At 59.3% G+C, this 20,342-nt stretch overlaps 2 protein-coding genes and 1 long non-coding RNA gene across 3 annotated transcripts in view; 1 reads left to right on the forward strand and 2 right to left on the reverse strand.

The window, feature by feature from the left end:
- Shc2 (SHC adaptor protein 2) lies at positions 1-17,834 on the reverse strand. The gene is made up of 13 exons (XM_004866028.3): positions 17,345-17,834; positions 10,256-10,326; positions 9,352-9,412; positions 8,934-9,053; positions 7,134-7,187; positions 6,950-7,001; positions 6,745-6,871; positions 6,394-6,550; positions 5,810-5,873; positions 3,308-3,466; positions 1,977-2,263; positions 1,394-1,534; positions 1-770 (listed from the first exon to the last, which is right to left on the reverse strand). The coding sequence occupies exons 1-12, from the start codon at positions 17,807-17,809 to the stop codon at positions 1,406-1,408; spliced, it is 1,746 nt and encodes a 581-aa protein (XP_004866085.1). The 5' UTR covers positions 17,810-17,834; the 3' UTR covers positions 1-770; positions 1,394-1,405.
- LOC147821180 (uncharacterized) overlaps positions 16,771-20,342 on the forward strand; it is a 12,344-nt gene continuing 8,772 nt past the window's right edge. The window contains exon 1 of the long non-coding RNA XR_015447557.1: positions 16,771-17,269. This is a non-coding gene — a long non-coding RNA (uncharacterized LOC147821180). The remainder of the gene's footprint in view (positions 17,270-20,342) is intronic.
- The window catches only part of Cimap1d (CIMAP1 family member D), a 5,621-nt gene continuing 4,446 nt past the window's right edge, over positions 19,168-20,342 (reverse strand). The window contains exon 4 of the mRNA XM_021244800.2: positions 19,168-20,069. Coding sequence (XP_021100459.2) covers positions 19,585-20,069 — 485 coding nt within the window. The 3' untranslated portion in view covers positions 19,168-19,584. The remainder of the gene's footprint in view (positions 20,070-20,342) is intronic.

Here is a 20,342-nt window from a genome sequence, read left to right on the forward strand (position 1 = left end):
TGGGGGTGCCTTTAGTAGGAACTGAAATGAACTTTATCTTGAAATAAAATAAAGGAGTCAGAGAGCTGGGGGTTTCTAGGGGAAGGGCTTCTCCCACCCCCAGCCCCCAGCCCCTCCTTGGAACTACTAGGGGCCTCCACCAGCCCCTGACCCAACAGGGCCCCACACATGCAGTGGGCTGTGCTCAGGCCGTAGTCACGCCCAGGTTTAGGATCCAATGTCCAGTACAGTCTGCAGCTGGAGGGCAGCTGGGGGGCCTAACTATCGCCTGGTCCTCTGATCTGGAGCAGCCAGGGGAGGCCCCGGGACTGCCTCCCCCTGTAACATCAGCATGTGCCCTGGCCTGAGACCCCCAAAGCACCTTAGTTCTCCCCCCACTGAGACAGTGAACACCTGATTTCTTGGGTAGCCTACCCAGGGCAGGACCCACATGCGCACACTGGGGCGGGGACCCTCCGTTCCATAACTCGAGTCCAGCCGGGGAGGAGGACATGGGGTCTCTTCCTATTATGGGGACCATAGGGTGCGGCCAGACAGGGCTGCACTCCTGGGTGTCTGCTTTGAAGGCGAGGAAGGCTCTGTCTTTGGTATGAGCGCCCAGCTCGGTGCAGGGCAGCAGGCACAGGCAGGAAGGGATGCCCGAGGCTCCTTCAGAGGAGGAGAGACAGCAGCGGTTCTGTGGTTCCGGCTGGACAGGCCGGGAGAGGAAGGCTGAGCGCCCATAAGGCCACGACAGGAGTGTCGGGGCAGGGGCCGCTGAGAACCGTCACCTGTGGGTAGAAAGGGAAGGTGAGGCTGGGGACCCTGTGAGAGTGCACGCACCCCCACCTTAAGCCAGTGAGAAGGGCCGTGATCGCTATGCATTGGCCTTTATGACTGTCTATGCTCGCTCGGGGTGGCCAGCAGCTGGGGCTGCAGCCCAGGCTCCCGGAGTTCGCGCTGTGTCCCAGGCATTGCCTTAACCTCTGTGCGCTGCCACTAATCCCAGGGCCTATCTCGGAAGTGAATGTGTGACGCAGGCCTGTGACTGCCATGCTCACAGACCTCCTAAAGAGACGCCAGTGCCTGCAGATGTCTCAGACAGCCTGTGGGACCTCCCCCTCCAGGCAATGGCCCTGCCTGCAGCTCCGGCCAGTGGGGGATAGGGGGAAGGGCAGGAAGTACACATTGCCATGGAAACGGGAGCGCAGCATGACCTCGCCAGCCTCTACAGGGAAATTCCACAGCCCCTGGTGGGCTCCACACTGGTCCAGCCCCAGCTCCCTTCATCTGCAGTCCCTGCCCCTAGGACCTCCTCAGTCCAGTCCGCCACTCTGGCCCGGCCCCAGCTTCCTCTGTCCCCCGCAGCAAGATAAACCACATCTCAGTCCTCAGACGGGGCCTGCATCTGTACCTGGGCATCGGCTCAGTGCTCCCGCGCAACCACGCCACGCAGGTGCAGCTCGCTCTCAGCAGCCACGATGGGCTGCCCGTTCTGCAGGTGGTAATCGATGAGGTGGCTGATGCTCTCAAACAGCACATCCTTCGTTCGCACCTGTGGGCAGAGAGGGAGCATTAGCCCTGAGCCCATCTCGGGGGACAGCTCTCACCGCCAGAACCTGTGGCCCTGCTCCAATAGTCCAAGACTTGGAGGCAAGGCCAGGTCAGAGCCTCGGGGTGAGGGTTCCAGGGTTCAAACACAGAACCAGCCCTGAATTCCAGAACTGTGGATAGACTTGGGCTTTGAAGCCACCGGGGTCTTTGGGCTGAGCCTCCTGTGATGGCCTCCACAAAGCTTGTCCAAGTCCCAACTCCACTACCTCTGTATATAACCTTATTGGTGAACTAGCCAGGTGAAGCCGAGTGTCCTAGAACACGGCCTGCAATCCTAGCACCTGGACGGCTGAGGCAGGAGGATCTCCCCCAGTTCAAGGCCAACCTGAACTACACAGTGCAACCCTGTCTCAAAAACCACCCACCCACTGGTGCCCCCTTACCACACCCTCGGGGTCCACCAGCAGCAGGTGCTTGGGCTGTCCGGCGTGCATGCCTGTGAGGACGTACTGCCCGGGGTTGGTGACGCTATCTCGTACCAGGAAGTCCCCATCAGCTCGCAGCAGCCTCTCGGCGGCCCTGCGGCTCATGCGGCCATGGTACCAGGGTTCCTGCCGCAGCTGCTCTTCAGTGGGGGCGACGGGAGCCCGACGGGTGGGAGGACTGGGCCACTGGTCCTCTGCTATGCCTGCAGCACACTCATGCAGCCTCAGGGCGTCCTCGAAGGGTCCTGTGGAAAGAACGGGTGCTGGGGGTGGGCAGGCAGGACCACTGGGCACACATCCTGGCACATCCCGGCCACGCTTACAGCACAATTACTGAGCTTCCTGACGCGAGTGTGTGTTGGTCCCATGAAACCAACTCGGTCGGGGGTTGGGGCTTTCTAAGGGCACACAGGGATGACAGCCTCTAGTCTTCTTCTTTGTTTGTGCACATTCCTTTGTGTGCTGGCCTCCTGTCCGTCTGTCACTCCCTCTTACCCAGTAGCAGGACCCCAGCATGCCACAGCCACCAGTGACGGCAGATATGACTTTCCCCTTGCTGCCTTCAGTGCAAATGCACTACCTGCTCACGCCTAACCTTGGTCCACTTGTGGTCTGGGGTCTCACACCTGTCAGGCTAAGAACCCACCTCTACGAGCCTGGCCAATCAGCACACGCATGCTGTCCTTCAGGCCAGGGATTGGCTGTCAGATGAGCACATCAACTGGGTGGACCAATCAGAGGTGGCCCAGGGGACCACCCACCTTAGAGAGCCCATATCCAACACCTGAATCCTATGCCTGGTACACAGCAGGCGCTCAATAGCTACCAGCCCACGTCCTTATTGTGAGAATGAGAAGAAACAGATGGCAGAGGGAAGAGAGCTTTGCAAACATCTGAATGAAGAAATTTCTGGCCATCTGGGGCCCTGGGGAGCCAGCACACAGCAGTCCTGGGGGAAGAGAGTGAAACTGACTGCAAAGTTGGGGGAGGTTGCTGGGGACCCTCCTCTCTCAGGCCGGGCCACCTTCAGGCAGGGAGGGAACAGCTCCACCTTGGACTTGTCCCTGCCTGCTGGGGTGTGGCCCCACCCTTCCTCATGGGATGAGGGAGCAGCCCCAGGGGCTCACCGCAGACTGAGGGCCCCATGGACAGAAGAACAAGCTCCTCCCCGAAAACTGTGAGGCCCATGGGCAGGTCTGGCCTCCCCCAACACACCCTCAAGGGAAGCAGAGTAGACTTGAAAGGCCCGGGGAGGAGGACTGTAGCCATCCTGCCCAGACCTCACGTACGCATGTCGAACAGGTCCTTCTTGGGGCTCTCCTCGGGCTGCGGAGGCACCAGGTCTTCAGGCTCCGGGGCATCCAGACCCTGCGTGTTGACGTACAGGTGCTCCTCATAGTCCCGAGGCCCCCGAGCATCCGCCTGCACATAGCCATCCCCCGGCGGGGCTGCAGAGGAGAGGAGCCAGCAGGGTCACTGAGGAGCCTGGGGAGGGGCTGGCAGGGAGTGAGTGCCCAGGACAGTGTCCCTGGACAGTGCTCAGGCCAGACTGGACACGGGCAGGGTCCACCCCGCCCTCTGCCCACATCACAGTAGGTTCACCACGGACACAGCAGGCCTTGAGCAGGGGCAGCAGTCGCCCACCCAAGTGTCAGTTTCCAAGACAGCTTCCAATATTTATGCTAAATCCCCGTATTTGAAAAATAACAGCAATAACTGCATTCTCCCTGTAATTATGTTATCAGTGTGATGCATAGTTAGGTCATTTCTTCTGTCTCTGCTCTATTTTCAGATTTGCTTTCTTTTCTTCTTTTTAATTTTAGTTTTGAATGTGTAAAGCATTCATATGGTTCAAAGGCCATGAGTGTAGCACGAGGAGCTCAGAGGGTCTTCCTGGGGCCCTCAGGTCCTGTGGGTCCTGACCACTCTGCTCTGCCTCTCAGGGACTCAGTGTCCCCTGCCAGCCTCACGCCTGCTGGGCCACAGTCACTTCTGAAGGGTGCAAGACAGCTCTGGGGAACTGATTCACGCCTCTTTACCCCAGGCTGAGCAACTTTAGGCCCCTGGGCCTCCCATTGCCTTTGTTGTTGACATTTGGCCCTGGGCAGAAGTCACCATCTGGCCAAAGCCAGCCCAGGGCCTGAGGTCACAAAGTTGTCCCTAACCCTTGAGCAGGTCTGGGCTCCCATCCCAGCTCTCCCCGCTGGAGGAGTGGGGAGCTAATTACCTTCTTGCCTCGGTTTCCTCCTCGGGCACAGGGGAAAGGTGAGACCTTCCTCGCAAGAGTGGTGAGAACTGAATGCTGGTGGGGTGTCAAGGCACACACTGTAATCCCAGCACTGGGGAGGCTGAGGCAGGAAGATCACCATGAGTTTGAGACCAGCCCTGGCTACATAGTGAGTTCAAGGATGCCCCAGACTACATAGTGAGACCCTGACTTGAAACAAACAAACGAAAAAACAGCATCCAGCAAGAGTTGTGATTCTGCATGAACACTAACTAATTCTACCCAAGCCCCTATGGTTATTGAGGGGCAGGGAGCTTCAGCCCAGGTGTCCTATCTGCCTAGTGCACAAGCTCTCCTGGGCTAATAGCAGGACTACAGGGGAGCGGAAACTGGCTTCAGGATCCTGGAGTGGGAGAGAAGACCTTGCGTGGGGCACATGGGTGGAAGAATCCCTGGAAACTGGAGGTGGGGCACTGACATATTGATAGGAGTTCTTGGCCAGAGACTTAGGAATGGCCTGACAGGAAGCAAGCACAGCGCGTGCAATGGCACTGGGACAGGAGTCACTGGTGAGCTCACAGGGAGGGAAGAGCAGCCATCATCCCAGATAGGAAGCAGACCAGGCACAAAGCACAGCTTGGCACCAGTGGGTGCCTGGTGATGGAGATTTCTTTAACCATGGGCACCGATGCTTGGCAGTGAAATGCCCAGATTATTTGTGAGGATCTAAATAAGGCTCAACACAGATGCTGGCAAGACTGCGAGGAAACAGGCGGCACAGACAGACAGCCTGGTGGGTAAGACACCAGAACAGCTGCTTGGGGAGCCGAGTGACAGCCTTGGGGGACAGGGCCAGGCTGGTCTGTGGTTCTGCACCATGAGGGGGCGCCAGGGCATCCAGCCCAGGACAGCGCTCACGGCTGATAGCAGCAGGGGACATAGGGACGGGCCAGCCTGGAAGTGACCGCAGCCCACACTGGCTGCCTCTGGGGTCCAGCTCACAACTGCCTAAGGGAGAACAAAAGCGCCCACGGGTGGGCAGCAAGCCGGGCATCGCTTCTCTGTCACGCGCCTCCTGAGTCACTCAGTACATGAGTGCTCGGGGGCCGGAAGCTCAGCCCTTCTGCTGAAACAAAAGCCCACAGCAAGCAGTGCATGCCTGTCATCCCAATCTTCTGCAAGGCTGAGGCAGGAGGGTCACAAGTTCCAGCCCAGCCTGGACAACTTATCAAGACCCTGTCTCAAAATAAAAAGGGCTGGGGATGGAGCTCAGTGTGAAAGCTCGCTGGCCTTGAACTCTCTATGTAGCCCAGGCTGACCTCAGACTCACAGGGATCTTTTCCTGACTCAGCCTCCTGAGCACTAGGATTACAGGTGTTCACCGCCACGCCAAGTTTATACTCCTGGTGTTCTGAACCTTGTGATTCAGAATCTACCTCCAAAGGCAGTGACGCTCATCTGTCTGGGGAAGAACTGACGATTCATACCCCAGCCAGCTTGGAGGCAAGCTGACACCACACAGAGGGGAAACGGGCTAGGGAACGGGCTGAGGGTTGCGTTCTACCTGAGCCAGAAGAGCTCTGGTCCCACTGCAGGCTGCGGGCGTCTCTTCGAAAGGGAGATGCTCCCTGAAAAAGAGAGGCAAGGGCACGTGGGTGTGTACCATCCTATGCCGGCCAGCACCCCAGTGCCCACCCCAACCCTGCTGGCTGCACACTTGACACCACTGGAGGTGAACCTTTGCAGGCGCCTGCCTCTCTAGCCACCAGCAGCAGCCATCAGCCCCCTAGTGCTTCCTGCGGCCTTCTCTGTCCGAGGAAGGTGGTCACCTGCCTCCACCTTCCAAATGCTGTTTGTCCCCTCTGCCTCATGCCCTTCCCAGCTGGGGTCTCCAGGAGAACTCCTCGTCACCCACTGCAGCCCAGCCTCGAAGGCCCCTGACCACCTCCAAAGCAGCCCTGTGTGAACTCCCCATAGTTCCTCTCCCTGAGGTGGCTGGGAGAGGGGATCTGGCACACAATGGCACCCTGGGAACAAAAGAGCCATGGCAGGTAAGCAGATGGGGGTGGAGGCCCAGCCTCCAGGGCTAAGGCACTCAGGAGCGGGGACCCCCTGCCCCGGCGTGGCCCACACAGACAACAGGCTGACCTGGCCAAGGGCTGCAAGGCCGCAGGGCTGCGTGATGGCCAGCCTGGAGTCCACCAGCCCGCCAGGCGGCGGCTCCTTCCCCGGGATGCTGTTGTAGTAGTTGTGTCCTTCGACCTCCTCCTCGTCCCCCCAGGCCGACTCCTCCAGCCCAGTCAGCCTGGGGCAGGATGGGGGGCAGCATGAGTTTGGAGACAGGACAGTGACAACCGCAGCCCCTATGCCCCTCGCCACCCCTTCATCTCCACCCCAACCCCAATGGGACAGGGTGGGGTCCACCGGGGTGACGCTCTCTGGCCGAGGGAGCCGTGGGGGTGAGGGGCCACCCAGCCAGGAGGCCTCCCGCTCAGTCACCTTTCGGGAGGCACGACTGCCTTGGGGGGGCTGTGCAGGTACTGCTTGAAGCGCAACTCGAAGGCTTGGCCCACGGTGCTGATGACACTCTGCGCCAGGCCCTCGCAGCACTCCAGGATGTGACAGGCTGGGGCAGGGTCACGGGAGGTCACTGCCACCGACCCCAGCCCGGCCCCAGCTGCAGCCCCGCCTCCCCCAGCCTCACCTCTCTGGTTGATGGGGTCCTTGGCGACATAGGCCACGTAATCCGTCATGTCCTGAGGACAGGCGTGCAGGCAGAGATCAGCTGGCCCAACAGGCCCCCAGCCTCACAGAGAGACGGAGCCGTGGGTCTGGGGAAGGGCAGGAGGCCCCAAGGCCGAAGGGCCATCCCACGCGCCCCACCTTACCGTGTCACCGCCCGACGCAAAGGAGATGGACTGCATGTGATGGCTGGCGATGACCTGCAGGTCAGGAGATGCACATGGTCCAGAGTGGAAGCCATGGCCGGATCGGGGCCACGGAGGCGCAGGCCATGGGAACAGAGGTGTCCCCTTAATGGGGCCCCCACAGCTGGCCTTGGCCAGCCAAGACAACTGAGATTCCCCCAGGATAGACCCCTGGGCTCAGGAGGTCACAGGCCCACAGAGGGGACAGAGCTGCCCCCATGGGAGGACACTCTCGAGTATATGTCCACTAGATGCTCACAGATATGGAGATACAGGCACACAGACACACAGGCAGACACAGTGACCTGGTGACACAACCCAATACACACACACACAGAGCAACCCGTGACTACCAGCAGCAGCAGCAGCCCTAGGCTCATGTGCGTGTTGATTTGCATGTATTTGCATGGTCCCACCTCCTCTGCCACCTGTCACTCAAATCCCCTCATGACAAGGCCAGGAGGGCAGTGTCCTCCCCAGAGGACATCCCCTCTTCAGCCCTGTGGGGACCCTGTGCAATGTTGGGTCCCAGTAACGTTGCTCCTGGGGAGCCTCAGGGTCCTGCTGCAGGATGATGGTCAGGACAATGCAGGGACACTGTGGAGTCCCCAGAGCACTGCCTGGCTCCAGCCCACCCTTCCCCTCATCCCAGCCAGGGACCTCGTGGGATCAGAAGCTGCAGAGAGGTTCCATTCCCCACAGGTGGCTTCTGTAGCAATTTCCTTATTGCCCCCAATAGCTGAGTCCTACATCATCGCCCTGAGGCCATGACTCCCACTGAGAAGCCAGAGCCTTCCTGACAGCACAGCCAAGAGTCCACCTGGAGACATGTAGCATGGCTCCATGGGTCCTGAGTCTCACCTCCCCAAACACAGATGCCCAGGAGGGTGGGAGGCCAGCCTGGGAGCTGACTGTGCATTCCTTATCCTCCTGCAGCAGCGGGGCTCCTTTGTTATGCACTGTGTGCCTTGCTGGCTGCTACAACTCCACCCCAGACTTCTCCTTTGCATCCCAGATCGGAATCCACCACCAATTTGGCCAAAGTGGGAAACTGAGTGTTCACAGCACTGAGACCCAAGCCAGTCCCAGACCACCCTAAAGTCTCTCAGCAGGGCCTGGCCATTTTGTCTCAAAGGTTTATCCCAACTTGGTCCTTTTCCCTGTGGGATCCAGCTGCAGCCATGACTCCTGGCCTGGGCTGGACTGGGCTGGCGATCCATCCCAGTGGCTGGACTGTCCCTGGCCTCAGTCTGGGGACACCCCAATGCCCTCCCCACAGTCCCTGCTGGCCTCTGCAAGATAGCCCCCTCCTCACTGCCACACACACACACACACACACACACACACACACACACACACACCCCGCTGTGATCTACAACGCTTCTCAAAGCTGGTCACTATTCTTTCGTCTCTGTTATCGGAAGCCTCGCACTGTGGACACTGGGTCGGGTGGTCCTGGGTTGGGGGACAGGTGCTGAGCCACCTCTTCCATGTCCACACCAGGAGCCCCCTCCCCGAGGGCTGGCGCCTCCCAGCTCCTGCAGCCCTGAGTGCCACCTGGCCAGCAGTGCTGCCCCCTTGCAGCAGGGCCCCTGGACACCCTTCTGGACATGTCTGTGGACACACCCACACCGAGCCCGTCCTTCCACCTCCTCCTCATTCCATCTAGGTGACAATCAGATTCCAGGGTAGTCTCAGGGTTCTGGGGATTCCAGGAGCGGCTGAGGGACACGTGGGATCGAGGGGCGAGGAGGCACTTACCTGACGCGTGGCGGGCACCAAGAGGTTGAGGCCATCGATAGAAATATTCACGGAAATGCTCATGCCCGCGAAGCGCAGGTTGCTTTTGCCCAGGATAGAGGCCAGCGCCTTGTTGGGCGCCTGGGGAAGGGAGCAGAGACAAAGCTCAGTGTGGAAGGGGCGGAGCTCAGTGTGGAGGGGTGGAGCTCAGTGTATGGGCCGGACTTTGCGGAGGGGCGGGGGCTCGGAGTGGGGCGGGGTCAGCGTGAGGGGCGGGGCTCAGCACGGGGTGGAGCTCAGAGTGGTCCCTGGAGAATCTGGCCTCGGCTTTTGGGAACTATGCGGGCAGGCAGTGTCACAGGGGCACCCAGGATGGCCACCATGTCCCCACAGCCTCAGATTCGCCTGCCAGCCAGAAGGGCTTGCAATCCTCACCCACCTTCTTCTTCCAGGAGCCCCTGACGCCTGGCACGGCCTCGTGGAGCCGATTGATGGCCTCCCTGTGGTTGGAGGGAGAGAGTCTCAGAGGGAGGGGACCGGAAAGGGGAGGGGCAGGGGCAGAGCCCTGAGAAGGATGGGGCCCAGCAGGGAAAGGAGGGCCCAGAGCGTAAGACCTGTCCTCTGCCCCAACCCTGTTCTCTTTTCTGTGTCCACTGCGTCCCTGGGAGGGTTCAGACCCGGGGCGGACACGGCAAGCAGATGTCCCTTGCCTGAGCCACCCCTAGGCGGCAAGAACCGACCCCCAACAGCGCAGGAGACAGCCACGACTCCCAGGGACACTGATGGTCCCGCGGGCACAAAACAGCCCCCAAGGACGTCTGAGTATGCAGAGACACGACCCTGACCCCGCGCAGGGTAGGTGACCCAAACGGGGCAGCTGCTGAGGAAAACAGTCGGCCCTGCCTCAGAAGGGTAAACCGAGTCACCACAGGACCCAACAGTTCCACTCCTACTGCAGCATTACTCAGCCAGGTGACGCTACGGCGGCGTGGACAGACCTTGAGGACAGCTCGGGGTGTGGTGGGATCATCTGCCTCTCTGTGACAGCCGCCCAGGACACCCCAGGGTGCCATCCACAGGTCCCCCAGCACCCCATGGGAAATGGCACTGCACTCTGCCACCTGGCCGGTCGCTTGTCTCACAGAGGGAAACCGAGTCTGGGAAGTGTGGGTAACCATCTGTGATGCATGGCAGGCGGGACAGAACTGAAATGTGGACCCCAGACCCAAGGTGCCGCAACCCGGGCATTCCCCAAGTGAGACAGGTGGAGGGAGCTGTCACCGCCGGGCCTCCTGGGGATCCGGGCACTGAGCCCCAGCCCCACCCCACCCCTGAGGGCTCACCTGGTCACCTGGGTCCGAGTGCTGAAGTCCAGGGAGCGCATGGATCTGAGCACCTCAATGCAGCCCATGTACTGGGGACAGAGAGAACCAGTGTCAGCGACAGAAACACCGTCCGGGCCCAGTGTCCTCTCAGCTAGTCTCATGCTCCCCACGCTAACCACCGCAGCCCTTCCTCTGCCCTGACAGTTACCCTGCTGCCCCAGGGCCTTGCCACCTGCCGCCTCCCCCCACTCCCACCTCATCGCCAGGCTCAACTTCAGTGTCACCCAAGGCAAGGCTCTGTCGTGCGCTATGGAGTCTGATCTTTAACTGCCGAGATCCATGGGGAGTGCGGGCTAGAAATGACTGTCACCCCCTCATCCCTGCAGCATCCTGCGGGAAGACGCAGGGCATGACCACACTGCAGGAGATCTGCAAGACAGGTGAACCCAGAGACAGGAAGTGGATCTGTGGGTGCTGGGGCTGGACCAGGGACAGAGAGCTCCCTTCTGGGGTGACAGAATGCCCTGACCTAGAAGGGGTGGGTTGCACAACGCTGCGAATGTACTAAATGCCACTGGATTATGCACTACAAAATGATGAGTGGCTAATTTTGTTTTGTTTTGTTTTGTTTTGAACCTGGGAATGGAACCCAGGGCCTAGGCTCAAACTTGTGATCCTCCTGCCTCAGCCTCCAAGAATGCTGGGAACACAGCCATGCACCATCATGCCTGCCTTGTTTTGTGATTTTTAATCCCACCTTTTTTTTTCTTTTTTTTTTTTGGCCAGGCTCTCACTATGGAGTTCAGGCTGACTTTGGACTCGTTATGTATCCTAGGCTCCAACTCGCAGCAATCCTCCTGCCTCAGCCTCCCAAGTGCTGGGATGACAGGAATATAGGACACCCAGCCTGTTTGTTTTTTGTTTTGTTTTCTTTTCTTTTGTTTTGTTTTGGTACCGGGGATCGAACTCGGGACCTTACACTTGCAAGGCAGGCAGTGGAACCACTGAGGTAAATCCCAGGTCCTAACCCAGGCTGTTTTTCACAAAATGACAATCACCCACCAACTTTGACCTCATAATTCCATTTTCAGGGCTTTACCCCACAATCTCAGCCCATATCCCTAACTCTAACCCAGACCCTGCCTCAAGCTGGAGGTGGGCACTGGGCCAGGCTGCTACTGCAGGGCACCCTTCTCCCAAGCTCCAGCTCCCAACCTTGCAAGCCTCAGTCTCCCCCCTGAGCCTGTGAACCTGCACCCCCTGTCCCACCCTGCTGGGCCTGTGGCACTGAACGTATAGAGAGAAACCGGGGCTTAGCAAGGCCCATTCAGCAGACACAAGATGCCCTAAGATGATTATTATTGTTGTCTTGCTGTTTCCCAAATAGTGCATGGGACACACACTAAAATTTGTCTGCGTTCCTTGGAGATGTAACTGGCTGAGCTGTAGGGTTTTTTTTGGTTTTTTTGTGCCAGGGATCAAACTTGGGACCTTGTGCTTGCGAGGCAGGTGGCAGAACCACTGAACTAAATCCCCAGCCCTTTTTTTTTTTTTTTTTGAGCTGTGTTTTTGCCAAAGCCAAACAGATCATGGCACTTGGGACAGAAGAGGATGCAGTTGTAACCAGAAGCAGTTGTTAGACATGTACAAGAAATCACCTCCTTGGGCCGGGGATTTAGCTCAGTGGTTCCACTGCCTGCCTTGCAAGCCCAAGGTCCCAAGTTTGATCCCCGGTACCAAAAGAAAAAAAAAAAATCACCTCCAAGAGCCGGTGCTGGTGTCACCTCATGGGACAGGAGGGACAGTGAGGAAGCTTTAAGGTGGGAGGAGGGGCATACGGGCAGTGTGCAGGGCTCAGGAGACCTGTGCCTCACATATGCGGATGAGGTGGCCTGGGCAGGGTCCCCTTGGCTGCCCAGGCCAGAGGACCTGGGCACCCTCGGTAGTTGGTAAAAATGGCCACAAGTCATTGTCCACCGAATGTGACACACACAGGGCCTCAGAAGACAGCCGCCCTCAGAGCCCTGTGACACCCCAGGGCACCAACCCAGCCTGCTGGACGAGACACAGGTCCCTGCTGACGTGGGGCCAATGGTCACAAAAGCAAGGCCTGGGAACACTCACTCCCTACACAGAATCTTGAGAAATGACAAATGTTGGTGTTTGACTCCACTAAGAAGTGGGGTGGTGAGTTACCCAGCAAAGGTTCTCGGGGAAAATGACCCAGGGTCAGCCAAGGGAGGGTCCAGGCCAAGCCAACAGCATAGGCCCAGAAGTGGGAACCGAGGAGACCAGCAGGTAAAGGCAGAGCCCCAGCATGGGGTCCGGGTGCAGGTGTTCATTCTTAGAGAGCTGAGCCATGGGAGAGTTTCTGACTTCGGGGGGAGGGGGGACTGAGCTGCCTCAGTTGGGTGGGTGCGTGGATGGGTGGTAGATGGATGGATGATGGATGGATGGATGATGAGTAGAGGGGTGGACAAATACATGGTTTATAGGTAAATCAGTGGTTGAATAGATGGTGGGTGGATGGATGGGTAGGTGGATGGATAGACAGATGGGTGGTGGATGGATGGGTGGATGGATGGATGAGAAGTGGATGGTAGTAAATCGGTAAATGGATGGAAGGATGGATGGTGGATGGGTGGGTCAATAGGTAAACGGATGGATAGATGGATGGATGGTAGATGGTAGATGGATAGATGGATGCTTGAGTAGATGGATGGATGATGAGTGGATGGATAGATACATAGAAGGATCATAAGTAAATCAATGGCTGAAGAGCTGGTAGCTGAGTGGCTGGCCGGAGGGATGAGTGGGTGGATGGATAGATGGATGAATGAGGGAGGGAAGGATGGATAGAGGATGAGCTGACCAAAGAATGGACAGGCATGGACTATATGTCCATCGTGTGTCAGAAGGGGAGCACTTCAAAGGGAATCAGTCACAGTTCTTGTCCATGGAGAGGACAGCTTTGGAGGGATGCCTGCTGCTCAGTGGATATCCTCCCTCAAGCAGAATACATGTCTCTGTGTGGGTGTCCATACCAGTGTCTGGTACTCCAGGGCCAAGGCAGGGGGTAGGTTGCTGATGCTACTGGTCTGGGTACCACACTCTCTCATCACTGATTTAAGCCAATTTGATAGCCCCATTTTTCCTTGCTATAAAGTATAAGGGCCAGAAGATGGGAGCCTCATAAAAAGAAGAGGATGCCAAAGAAAGTCTTCTCTTCTTCTAGTGGAAAGGCTGGGTCCACAAACAATGCCTGGAGCTCTGGCTGCCTCTTTGTGACCAGGAAGAAAGATAAGCCAGCACGCTGAAGATGGCCACACAGAAAGACATAGAAAGAACCTGGATCTTGAAGCTTGCTGCCAAGTTGCCTCCTGTGGGTGGGTGGTCACTGTCTACACCCTCCACCATGAGGCAAGGGTTCGATGGAAAGCAGGTAGCTTTCGCTTGTGTAGAGAGAAGTCCAATGAGTCAAGATGGAGCAAGAAGGACATGGGCCTGGGCATCCACAGACCCGGGTGACGACTCTGGCTTCCCCTTGGGGAAAGCTCCAGGTCTTGGTCCACAGAGCCAGTGCTGCTCAGATGTGATCCTTTCTGCAAAGACCCCAAGTCAGGGATAAATCGCCACCTAGGATGGGGCCGCTCCATGGGGCCCACTTCCGCCTGGGGACACTTAAATCTGACGTAAGATTTAAAATGTCTCTCTGCATCACAAAGGCCACATTTCAAGGTGGCAACAGATACAGAAAAGTCCTCTGGGCAGCGTGGGGCCACAGGAAGAAGGACCGTCCTACAGCACCCCAGCCACCAATGCAGGAGCTCGCTGGGGCACCAAGGACGAAAAATGGATCCCTGGGGCCGCCCTACCGCCACCACACACTGAGCTTCAGACAACAGGAAGGATCCGCCTGGACCTGGAGCCCAGACGTCCACCTTTGGGTCTGTTCAGGGCCCACTGCCTCTCCCGGTGTCCGGCCACGACCAGCCATCCTTTGTGTTATCTGGCTTGGGACCACATCACTCCCTTTTGCTCCTCACCACTTTCGCCCCGCCCTGAATATCTTCACACAGCCTGCTTGCTTGCTTTTCTTTCTTCTTCTTCCTCTTCCTGTTTTTCCTCCTCCTTCTCCTCTTCTTTTTTGGTACTGATGTTTTTTGAGCTACGCTCTCACTGTGCAGCCCAGGCTGGCCTTGAACTCCTCCTGCCTCAGCCTCCTGAGTGCTGGGATGACAGATGTGCAGCACTACACCTGGCTGCCTCCTTGATTTCCCTGCACCTCAGCTTTTGCAGAAAATGGGCAGAAAAATCTCCAGGTTGTGGGAGCGTCCAGCCCAGGTCTCTAGAAACAACAGGCGCAGAGCCGGAGGCCGGCTGGATCCACATCTGTGCAGGGCCCTTCCATCTGCACAGAAATACATGGGGCTCTGCCAGGGGCTGTGATGCCCAGCGGGCGTCACCTGGCTTTGAGCCCCCTGGCTGCTGGCACGCAACCCAAAATCTTGGGGGCTGCGAACAACACAAATTTATTCTCTTACAGTCCTGGGTCCAGAGGCTGCACAGCCTCACTGGGTTGAGTCTAGGTGCGGGTGGCAGGACTGCTCCTCCCGACCCTCCGGGAGAACCAGGTTGGGGCCTGGATGACCAGGGAGCAACCTTGGCCTCTCTGTGCCTCAGTTTCCCCATCCGTAACGGGGACTGCCTGGAGTAAGAGTTATGCTCAGAACTGCTGATCCCATGTCTCTCGCTGATCCCATGTATCTGTGACGGGGGTGGCCATTGCCTGACCCCACCTCCTCCTCCACCAACCAGGAGGCTTGTCTGGCATGCACTACCAGTTACCAGCACAGCCACTGCGGCCACCTTTGGCATCCACAGCTGCAGGTGTCAGCCTAAAGCTCACCTCCCGGCCACTCCAGCTCAAGTGGCCCACTTCGGCCCGCTTCTCACTGTGCCAAAGAACTGTACTATTCCTCTAGCCCTTCCCAGGCCCTGGAACTTCCCCTCTCTCTCTCTCTCTCTCTCTCTCTCTCTCTCTCTCTCTCTCTCTCTATCCCTCTCTCCCTATCCCTCTCCCCCCCCCCCCCGTACTATACTGAGTGCCATTGCACTGAGCTACATCCCAAGCCTGTTTTTATTATTTTAAGTCACTGGACTCAAACTTGTAATCCTCCTGCCTCAGAGCACTGGGATGACAGTTGTGCCCCACTTTGCCAGGTTTTACTTGCTCTCTTATTTATTGCCCCTCCCACTCCCTGAGGGCAGGGACCAGGGCCTTCTATTTCCTCCATGTCTTCCTTCCTGACTGATGGGAGTAGGCAAATACTATGTGCTCAGGAAGGTGACTGTCCACCCACACCTGGGAACCAGGACCAAGTTCCAAACCTGTGGGTCCAGGCTGGACCTGGAGATCTGCCAGAGAGTCTATGCCAGCTTGGACCCCACAGAGGGTGTGGGTGTGCTGGGTGGGGTATTAGCTTCCTGCAGCTGTTGTAACAAAGTACCACCAACCAGGAGACTTAAAACAACAGAAAAAGCCAGACATGGGGCACACATCTGTGATCTCAGCACTCAGGAGGCTGAGACAGGAGGATCCTGCAAGTTTGAGTCCAGTCTGGGCTACAAAGTGAGTTCAAGACCAGCCTAAACCACATAGAGAGGCCTTATCTCAAAACAAACCAAAAAACAAATGTATTCTCTCTCAGTTCTGGAGGTGGAAATCAGCTCAGTCTGTGCCGGCTGCACCATGCCCCCTGCAAGCACCAGGGGAGGGTCTGCCCTGCCTCTCCCAGCTTCAGGGGCCCTGGACAAGCTCTAGTGGCTCTCGGCTTGTGGTCGAGTCCCTCCAGCCCCACCCTCACCGCCTCTTGGCCTCTTTGGGCCTCTCCTCAGAGACACCAGTCGTTGCTTTGGGACCACTCTAACCCAGTAGCTCTATACCAATCTGATGACACCCACAAGTCCCCTGATCAGACTCAGGTCCCAGTCACAGATCCCCAACGCACAGAATCCCAGACTGGTACAGGGGGAGGGCAAATGATGTTGGGGACCCTCCTGAGAACGCAAGGACACCTGACCACCAGCCCCAGGCACACTCCCTCTGGGGTTCCTGTCCAGGACTTCCTGCAGTCTGGTTTTGCCGACTGCAGTGGGCGGGCAAAGACGTCTCCGAAGGCCAGCATCACACACCCGCAGCTTCCAAATGTTTTATTAAACACTAGACACAAAAGTCAGGTGTGGAGGGCTGGGGATTTACCTCAGTGGTTTTGTTGCCTGCTGCGCAAGCGCAAGGACCAGAGTTCGATACCCGGTACCAAAAAAAAAAAAGTCAGGTGTGGAGGTGCACGGCTCTAGTTCCAGCTACCAGGGAGGCTCGGGCAAAAGGATCAGAAGTTCTAGGCCAACCTTGGCAATTTAGCGACAAATTGTCTCAAATTAAAATAAAAAGGGCAGGGGGTGTGGCTCTGTGGTGAACGCCTGCCTAGCTGTGCAAAGCTCAGGGTTCCGTCCCCAGCAGCCCCAAATGATAAAAAAACAAGCTACACACACACACGCACGCACGCACGCACGCACGCACGGGAACACTGAGACAGGCGATGTCACAGTAAGAGGGGGAGAGGGGCTCATCTATCCCCGCACTTCCTGTGTGAGACTCGGCCCAGAACAAAATCCCGAAATAAATAAAGGCGAGCCTCTCCAGCCACGTCGGAGGTGTAGGTCCGTGGTCTCTCATCTGGAGCCCGGAGATCTTGGGGCCCCATTAAAGTCTCCAAAAGTCACCTCTGGTCCAGATTTCTGCAAAGGAGCTTTTCCCGGGCCAGATGGCTCCGCGCCCCATCCCGCAGCTCCTCCTGGAGCACCCCCACCCCAGGGGGCTGCACCTGCGCATGCGCCCCCTCCCACTTGTACCTCTCCCCGCCCCTCCCCACGTGACACCGTGGGAACCGGACCAGAGATGGGGGTCGGGGAGGTGAGGAGAGCCGACACCTCGCTCTCAGGGTCCAGGGCCTTTAAAGGAAGTGTGAGGTGAGCCCTAGACCCCGGAATGCAGGAAGGGGATTCGGAGGGGACGGGACCCCAGAGTCCCGCGGGCTCACTCACCCGGACGATGTAGGAGACCCCGGGCCCCAGCACCCTGGCATCGGGGTGCAGCCAGCCGTGCGCGGGCTTGTGGATGAAGCCGCTCTTGCGCTCCCACTCGTCGGCCAAGGCGTCTGGGGGCCCGGCCAAACCCCGCGCGCCCCGCGGCCCGCGCGCCCCCGAGGCCCGGCAGCGGCTGAGCGCAGGCAGCGGGCAGGGCGCGGCGCAGCGCGGCTCGCAGGCGCCTAGCACGGCGGCCAGCGCGGGGCCTGCGTGCTCCGTCCGGGGGTCGCCCGTGCCCGCCGCGCCCTCGGCCCCCGTGGCCCCAGCCGTCCGCGTCGCCCCCGCAGCTGGCCCGCGGCCCAAGAAGCCGGCGGGTGCCGCGAACTTCCACTGCGGCATGCGCGGCAGCAGCGCGCAGAAGGTGGTGGGCGCCTCGGGCTCGGGGCCCGCGGGGGGCGCCCGCCCGCCCGGACCCTGCGTCATGGCCGCGGCCACCACCGAGCCGAGCCGCCGGGTGGGTGCGCCTGGCGCGGAGGCCGCCCCGCTCCCGCCCGGCCCGGCCCGGCCCCGGCCCCGGCCCCGTCCCCGCCCCGGCCAGTGATGTCACCACCCGACCCAGCGCGCAGCCGCGGGGGGCTGCGCCCCTGGGACCCCGGCCCTTCGCGACCTGGCGCTTGGGGGGGCTTGGGGCGGAGCGATGTTTCAGCTCCAAGATCCTTGCGGCGGCTGCCCCGCTGCGCCCCAATTTCCTAGGGGAGACTTAAGAATGAACTTGGACAGATGGGGAAACTGAGGCTGGGGAGAGGAGGGGCGCGATCAGGGCCAGAGATGACAACCCCACGCCCAGGGGCAGCCCCAGCCCGCCACGCTGCTCCGGATCACACCCTGATTTCTCTCCCAGCGGAGAAACAGAGGCCTGGGCAGGCGACGGGGGTCCCAGGAGGCAGCGCGGGCAGTGCTGGGCCTGGAGGGGTCGGAGACCGGAGACCAGCATGCCCCTTGCAGACCTAAAGGTTGGGTCCTTCTGTACCGAGGACCGAGGTGTCCGGACACCCCAGAACCAGACTCCCCACCCCCACCCCGCCCCGGGCCGCTGCAGAGAGACAAAGCAAGGGCTCTGGCAGGCAGGTGGGGAGGGCGAGGCGTGGCCACCGAGGAGCGATCCGTAAATCAGAGAAATGAGGTCACCGCGCCCAGGGGGAGGGGCGCTCCCGCAGAAGGGGCGGCAGTGGTCGTGGGAGAAGCAGTGCCCCCTGTGGAGGCCCCAGCTGGAGCCCACACCCGCGCCCTGCGCAGGGGTGGGCAGTGTGTGGAGGGTGTCTGGGGCACAGGGGTGGTGAGGTCCCTTGGGGAGGAACTGGCCTGGCTCCCTGACCTAAAGGACTTGGTCACCTGGCACCATCCATATCTCTGTCCCTAGTGACCAGGGTTCAAATCCAGCATCAGACTGACAACTGTGGGAGTGGACAGGCCTCAGCATCTCCAAAGCCTTGTTCCCTCTGGAGACTATCACTTGCCTCCCACGTTGCTATAAAACCTAGGTGACATTCATCAATATCTGGGTAGTCATAGGCATCTGGAGGGTGTTACAATGCATCAAACTCCTATGCATCCTTCAAAGCCCAAGTGCAAAGTTTTATCTTCCAGAAACCCCATCTGACTCTCCTCATTCAAAACCTTGGCTCCACTCTGGCCTCCCCCATGCTGGGTCCCTCATCTGCTCCCTTCCAGGCCAGTGGAGGACTAGAGAGTCTCGAGTTGGCCTTGGAGGTCAGAATCCAGGTCTCCTTTCTAGGGCAGGAATAGACACATTAAAGGAGCCATCATGAGGGCTGTTGACAGCTGTTGGCCTTGAGAGATTTATTGGCAGCAACTCTAGGGGGTGGATGGGGTGGGCAGGGACCTCCATGGGCCCTGCTTCTCGAGAAGCAGGGATGAACCCAAGCTTGGTAGAAACTGGAGCTTTTTGGGAACCAGGCCCGGGTGGGGCTGGACACCAAGTTCCAGGACACAGGAAGCTCCACCTCTGGCCAGGAAAAGGGACACTGCCTGCCTGCTCTGGCCTGGTGTGACCGGGAGAGGAGAAACTGGGGCACTACACAGGGCCTTGGGGCGTGGCCCTGGGGACGGAGGGCCAGGCACCTAGAGAGACCTCAGACAGAGCGGGAGGGTGCCTGTGCCCTGTGGGAGTGTACCATGTGCCCTGTGGCTGCCCTGAGCCCCCCGCCGCACCCTTCCAACCATGGAGGCCTGGGTGGTCAGGGTGCGGTGTCCAGGGCCAACCTGGCCGCCCGCTTCGAGTGGCGGATACCCATGCTGTACGCCGGGGCCCGGGCTCTGTTCACGGTGACCTGCTCGGGGCTGTGGCTGCCAGGCCCAGGCGTCTCCTCCAGGGGCTGTGGGGCACGGGGCCGGCCCAGCATGGTGAAGGCTGGCCGGCGCTGGCGGTAGGCGTTGGGGTCCGGGCTGTCATACTGGCCGGGGCCTGGGAACTTGGCGGGGTCCTGTGGGAGGCGGGCAGGGGGCGTGCGGCCCACCACTGTGTAGCTGGGGCTCCTGGGTTTGACCAAGATCTGTGAGCCCCAGAGTGGCGGCATGGTGTAGGCATTGGGGGCCGGGGCCGAGGAGTCGGGGGGCTTTGGGTACAGGCGCAAGCCAAGGGTGAACGCTGGGGGGTTCCGCTGGCGCACAGGGGGCACCTTTTCCGGGCTGTAGGCCCCAGGGCCTGGCGTCACCTCCATACCTGTGGGAGCAGGGACACGGGGTTGACACAGGACAGAGAACTTCCCCATTCAAAGATCTTGCATGGCCCCCACTGCTCACATGCATCCTGGAGCTCATACGCAAACCACGCGGCCTCAGGACATTTCTCCCACTGCTCCCCATCCTCCATACATACTTTCTGCTTTCCAGTCTCCAGGGCTTCACCCAAACCTAACCAGTGGCCTGCCATGGCTTCCCTTTCCCATCCCTCCTCCCAAAAGCTGCTCCTCATTCCCCAGCTGCCAGCCCCACT

The sequence above is a fragment of the Heterocephalus glaber genome, unplaced genomic scaffold (assembly GCF_053883595.1).
Source record: "Heterocephalus glaber isolate CG9 unplaced genomic scaffold, H.glaber_assembly_v1.0 deba00001760, whole genome shotgun sequence".
NCBI classification, from domain to species: Eukaryota; Metazoa; Chordata; class Mammalia; order Rodentia; family Bathyergidae; genus Heterocephalus; species Heterocephalus glaber.

Excerpts from the sequence above, each read along its gene's own strand:
- Shc2 (XM_004866028.3), bottom strand. The coding sequence starts at position 17,809 with ATGACGCAGGGTCCGGGCGGGCGGGCGCCCCCCGCGGGCCCCGAGCCC. Across the intron at positions 7,002-7,133 it reads TTGCGTCGGGCGGTGACACG|GACATGACGGATTACGTGGC; the intron begins GTAAGGTGGGGC and ends GCCTGTCCTCAG. Across the intron at positions 6,551-6,744 it reads GCAGTCGTGCCTCCCGAAAG|GCTGACTGGGCTGGAGGAGT; the intron begins GTGACTGAGCGG and ends ATCCTGCCCCAG.